This window comes from Diabrotica undecimpunctata, chromosome 1 (assembly GCF_040954645.1).
Source record: "Diabrotica undecimpunctata isolate CICGRU chromosome 1, icDiaUnde3, whole genome shotgun sequence".
NCBI classification, from domain to species: Eukaryota; Metazoa; Arthropoda; class Insecta; order Coleoptera; family Chrysomelidae; genus Diabrotica; species Diabrotica undecimpunctata.
Genome location: NC_092803.1, coordinates 132262425 through 132269199, shown reverse-complemented (window position 1 = coordinate 132269199; position 6775 = coordinate 132262425). Strand labels below are relative to the sequence as shown.

At 28.5% G+C, this 6775-nt stretch overlaps 1 protein-coding gene across 1 annotated transcript in view; it reads left to right on the top strand.

Annotated features, from left to right (window-relative positions):
• The first annotated feature begins 490 nt into the window (after positions 1-490).
• LOC140431895 (solute carrier family 12 member 9) overlaps positions 491-6775 on the top strand; it is an 81293-nt gene continuing 75008 nt past the window's right edge. The window contains exon 1 of the mRNA XM_072519767.1: positions 491-759. Coding sequence (XP_072375868.1) covers positions 681-759 — 79 coding nt within the window. The 5' untranslated portion in view covers positions 491-680. The remainder of the gene's footprint in view (positions 760-6775) is intronic.

Below are 6775 nucleotides of genomic sequence, written 5' to 3'. Positions count from 1 at the left end.
AAATATTAAGAATAATAAAATAAAATATTTAAGTAAACTCTAAATACTTTGCCAAACAATATCAGTTACCCAGAAATAAACAAGCATGATGTCCAATTCTGTAATATATAGCTATATAGGACTTTAGCTTTTTATTTTTAAGATAAAAGTAAATAAACTGTACTTACATAAAAATTATTCCTTATCACATTTTCAGGAAATTTCTTTTCTATATCGTTAAAAATCATTTTAGTTTCTGTAAATTTGCATTAAAATGCTGCTTGCATGTTGAGCTGGCTTTTGATTTATGCAGGTACTTAGTTAAATTATTAAATATACCAAATTCAGTTCTGTTTATAATTAAATTGTTTCCTTCGATTTATCAATTCGAACTGCCAAAAATTGTATCTTTATCTACGCTACTGCCGAGAGTGTTTTACAGCTATCTTCATGAGATTCATCAGTCATCTGGATAAAGAAATGTTTAATTTTGACAGATTTTAATAAAATGTCAATATAGTAAACATTCTCTGTAAATTATCTATTTTTACTTAGAAACACTTTTTATGACTCATTTATCAATAATTATTATGTACACATAAAGATTATATATCAAATATCCTCAAACACAAAGTGTGTCAGGCAGATATGATATAAAATTTATATATTTTAAATAAACAGTCGCCTTTTTTTAAACAAAAATGATTGCTCCAACTGAAGGTTCAACCAACAATGAACCATTAGTGAATAATTCCAATAGTTTTACGAGAAGAATTTCAGGTATGTTAGTCTATTTATTATTTAGTCTAGTGCTTGTCTATTAATATTTGTTAACTGATGAAACAAAATTTCACAAAGCCAAACAATGAATCAACTTACATAGCACAAGATGTGGGTAATACATGGATGTGGGTATTTTTTTGACATCCAAATATTTTGATAAAAAAAATCAGGGGTACTTTACAGTTAAACAACAACAATGTTAATATTAAATACATATTTCATGCCTAACCCCTAGTAAAAAAAAGCACTTCATCCTTTTCTGTATTTAAAATTTCTAGTTTATATACATTAAACTATGAAATAATTGTAACTTAATAGAAACTGTGATTGTTATTATCAATTTTATGTTCTTATCACATTTCAACATTGGTGGCATATTGGTGGTTACTGACCTACTGTTATTGATTAGAATTGCTTGTTTTTTATATCTATAATATATATTTACAATTTACGACACATGCCAATGAACAGTTGTGTAAGTAAATCTAATTATATAGATCATTTCAGTGATTTTTTAAAGCTATGATTAATTTACATAGTAGATAGTATGCACATTAAATGAATGGAAAGACTTATTTAAAAAGGATTTTTTAATTTAGATGTTGTATAATGTTGCTTTGCTTTTATTGTTATTAGTTATCCAAATAGTGTATTGACAGTAACATGTGCTGGATGCAAATATAGGCAAAATAATAGTACCTCAGATTTGTAACTCACATAGCAAACATGTACAATCATATCAGAAAGTCAGCATCCTTAAGACATTAGATAACTGTCAATAAGTGCAAGAAACAACTTGCATCCCCATATACACAAGTGCAGCAAATATTTAAAAAATGTGTTTATATGGGAATAGAAATAAAGAAAGTAGAAAATTGAATAGTCTAGATGAAAGAAGGTCCATCTATACAGCTGGCCAAAATTCTTTTTTTTTTTTTCATGAATTTTGATTTGTCATACATTGCATATATCAAGTAGAAGAAAGAATAACTGAACATACAGTAAAAGATTAAAGCAACAGGATTCTTTTTGCTTACAAAAACAAAGGCCACTCTATTAAACTGAAGTGGCGAAGCTTGATGAAAAATTTTGGGTAGATAATTTCAATTTCACAAAAAATAAACTTCCACAATACATAGTTCAACTCCTATAACAACTATATGGAGAAAAGTCAACATAATGTCTAGATCAAAACCCCATAAATGAATCAACTTTCTAACTCAAAATAACACTATTTTTAAAATCCCAGAAGAAATATCCAATATACTAGCATCTACTTATGAATATAACTCAACTAACTTAAATTATACTTCCAATTTCTTAAATATCAAAATAAAAGAAGAAAAAAATCCTATAGAATATTACGATCAAAACAATAACGATCTAAACATACCAATAACAAAGGAAGAATTAGAAAATGTATTTCAAAACTGTAAGAACACTTGTCCTGGACCAGACAATATACCGTTTATATTTCTTAAAAATTTAGGCCCTCAATCTAAAGAACATCTACTCAAAATCTACAATATCCTATCCAGAAACATGTTTCCTAACTCATGGAAAAATTCAATCATAATACCTATTCTAAAACCAACTAAACCAAAATCAGATCCACAAACATATCGACTGATATCACTCACATGTAGCATAGGTAAAATATTAGAAAAGATAATAAACAATATTCTTATGTGGTATTTAGAATCAAACAACTTAATTATTCCAGAACAATGTGGTTTCCGAAAACATCGCTCAACTTTAGACAACCTGGTTGACTTAGAATCGGAAATCCACGAAGCATTTGCAATAAAACAGCACTGTGTTGGAATATTTTTTGATATGAGCAAAGCATATGATACAGTTTGGAAATATTCAATCATTAAAACACTCAGCAACTGGTTAATAAGGGGTAGCATATTAAAATACATTTCAAATTTTCTTAGAATGAATGAAAATACTCTAATTCTAGAATGAAAATTCTAGAGTTAGAGTATTTTATAATAAAATATATTTTCGCAATAGTAAGGTGATTAAAATTTAGTAACTTCTACTATTTATTTTTTGAAGTACCAGTTTCATCATGTCCTCAAAAAGCTAATTCTTGACAAGCCAAAAAACGAACTACACCTATTAAACGACCAACAATTTTGCGATTTTTAATAACACGCTTCTTGTGACATTGAGCATGTATTTTTTTCCGTGGTCAATTGCATGATCTATTCGAACTTTTCCCAACAAATGGAACATTTCATGCAATGAAATATGTTTTTTTGAAGTAGCATGTTTGCTAGCTTTGTCCACAAAATTTTTTATAGTATCTATTCCACTTCTAGTTCAAGATGAATCGTCTTCAAATAACAGACAAGGAAAACAATATAATTTATTTTCAGTTTCGCTGCCGCAAAGCCGTGTAAACTTCTCGTACCATTTATGATTGAAATGTCTTGTTGTTTTTCCATCTTTTTGTGATAAACTTAATTTAGGTCGTTTTTTGACTACTTTTCGATTTAATTTTATCTTCTAAGTTAAGCGCAGAAAACAAATTCTCTTTTAAAAACATGACGGGGTCGAAATCAACTGAATCCATAATAAACTATTTAAAAAAGAAAATAGATCTATTGAACGCTCTTAAATCACCTGTCTGAGACGAGTAAAAAAAATGAAATAAGATGTCCACAAGTCGTCACAGCATTAAAGCATTCTCCAATAAATCAAATAAGTATTGTTGAAAACCCGCCCGACACATATCAAGGATTTAATTTGGTCCGTTGTGCTAGGCAAATCAGAAACTGTCTCTTCGGGACATAAATTTCGCCATCGTCGGTATATGTCGGACTCGGTCGGACTGTGATAAATCCCTGCGTTTAATAGACAAATATGGTACCTATTGTCTTTATAGTATAGGCGCCAATCGCTAAAGATTTTTCGTCCTAGGTTTAGAATTTGTTCAGTTTAGTTTTAATTTTTCTGTAATAATAGTGCAGGCTTTTAGTATATTTGGCTAATATTAATTATTTTTAAAGACATTTCTAAAAATATTCTGGGGATTTTTGTATTTGGGTAGACAATGTCTACCTTGTCTATTCTTAAGCTCGACCCATGTTAAACTGGCAGCTTTATTTTACCAAGGTATTGCATTGATTATGATATTTGATAAATTCCATAAACATAGCATTAAATAATAGTGTAGTTTGTGATTTGAGCAATGATACATGCAATGAGCAATGAGAAAACAAAGATACAAAGAAGCAAGTTGAAGCAACTATTATAAAACTAGAGAGAAAAACAATGTGAAGTATTACATAAATAGGAAATAAAAGCTGCTAGGAAACCAGGCTTAAAATGATTATAAAGATAATTATAAGTATCAAAGAATACCTTATTTTTGTCGATATGAACAAAAATTATTAACAAATTTTAATGATATTTGAGATTATGTGCATGTGGCTCATAATGTTTTTATTGTAGTATCACTAGTCAACCAGACACACAAAGTAGTTTTTAATGTTTAGTCAATAAGGTGAAAAATATTACATAAACTGTAAGATATAGTCTGTCAGACTGCCATATTTAGAAATTCATAGAAATGAAATTATACCAGAAATTTTTTATATTAGCAAAATTTTGTATAAAAGAATGGAAGGTAAAAGGAGGAGTGGTAGATCAAGGAAGCAATGGCTACACAACGTGGAGGAGGATTTTAGAACGATGTAGGTTAGTGGATAGACAGTTGTGGCGAAGAAGAGAGGATACAATGATTTACTATTTAGATGAAAGAATTAGATTCAAATCTCCTATTGTCGAGCCGTTTTTTAAAATTTGTACACAGAAGTACATTATACCGATGGAAAACAATCTTTGTCTTTTTTTTTTTGAAAACAAAACTACATTTTTTGTGAAAAAACGACATCAGCAGAGTACTAGATGACATATGGCCAGCCTTAAATTCAGCCACCTAGTTTTTAATCATTGAAACTAAATGGAGTAAATTCCAAATATGTACGACAATACACATATTCCAGATATGTTCCATATATGTACACAACAAAAAAGGATAACTTATTAGAAGTGTCAGTTTAAAGTTTTACCTCAAGAAGTCAAATCATAGTTGCACAATAAAATTTGAAAAAAAGAATGTCGAAGGAAATTATGAAATTGAAGAATTGGTTCAACGGTTTGCATTGCTCAAACACTCCCCTATTCACCAGATCTAGAAAAATTTTCTTCCAATGAAGAGAAGCTTTAGACTTAGGTTTGCAGAGCAAAAAAAAATTATTGGACTTTTACTTCCAAATTTTGTTTGCTTCTATAGTAAACTAAGAATTGTTCAATACATCCTCATATTATGACAAATAATTATTGATCTGGTATTCTAAAAAGATATTTTAAAAATCTAAGATGTTACAAAAAAATAACTTAGAATAATATTGAACTGTGAGATTGTATATTGAACAAAAACCATTTTAACGAATATTTTGCCCAAAAGTTTAAGTTATAACCTCCTCTTCCTCCTGTCATTCTTTGTAACTATTCAGTCTTTATAGGATAAGTAACCAGTCCATCACTAATGAATATAAATCACAACTATGATCCTCATACCCACCAATGTTTTTCAAATCTTCTGGTTTATCGAAACCTGGTAAAAGTAAATGCCTTAAAATCAAATAAAAGAAAATAAGTTTTTTTCAAGTCCACGCAATTGATTAATTACAAAAAGAGGTTTAAATCTTTGTATGTAGGTATATTTAAATATACCTACATACAAAGATTTAAACCTCTTGTTGTGATACGTGGTATACAGCCAGCTGCAGGAATTTATTTTCCTTGTGGATTTTAATTGGATAATTCTACAAAAACAACATGTAATGTAAAAGAAAACCTACCTACAATGTGAACACAAAAGAGTAAAAAATAAAGAAAGGAAAAAAGGAATCGAAATCAGTTGCATAAATATTTTTTTTTTGTTATTTTCCCATTCATAAATGTTATTTAATAACATAATATTAACTGAAGACTTGTTTATCACCAAATTGTTGTTATTCCAATATAGTATTATACCAGTGTGTAGTATTAATAAACAACATTCACAAGTATAAATAGTGATTGAATTTATTTTAATTCCAATTGCTAATGTGTTATAAATATCCATGAACATTTGAATCACTTTTATCTTTGTCTTATCACATAAAAAACGCACATTTTATCACCATGAAACATTGTATAAAATTTGTAACCAAACATTTACTTTTTATGATTTACCAATGTTATTTTACAAAGATATTTATTCTTTGTAAAAATAGAAATTAAAATATTAGGTATTATAACAATGTGGAAAAAATGTCACTTACGCACTAAGGATGCCGACGAAAAATTCTTGATCATGAACTACATCACAGAGAATGAGAAGAATATGTTAATGGTATTTTTCAATATTGACAGTCGAGAAAATTATGACATACTATCTGTAACAACGAATTAGATAGAGGCCCAGTATATTGGAATCAAAAGAAAAGAGAGCAATAAAAGCAGTAAAAAATAACACAGCATCTGGACCAGACCAGAAATTCTCGCCGAAATGTTATGTTGGCAATATGCTATGTTTAAAAGTTTACCGAAATTTTTCCAAGGAACCTATTTATAACAATTTTTAAATAAATTATAAAAAATTGCTTTTTTCGCCTCGAAATCACTTTTTTTTAATTTTAATTTGGGTTATTTAAGACGGGAGTTAATAATAGACCAAAAATAGACCATTAAGAATGTCGAAAAAAAATCAAATTTGAATGTTTTTCTAGGACGTTTTTCAATAGGTTGTTCATCGAATTTAAAAAAAATATGAGATGAACGCTTAAGTCAAGTAGTTTCAAAATGCTTAATTATATATTCAGTGATATTAGAAGTGTTACACCCAGAAGGAATAATTTCTAGGAACTTAATTTTTTTGGCAACATGGTAGATTTACATCAAGAATGAAACGTTAACGTTGTCAAGAATTTTTATTAAGAAGTAATAAAAA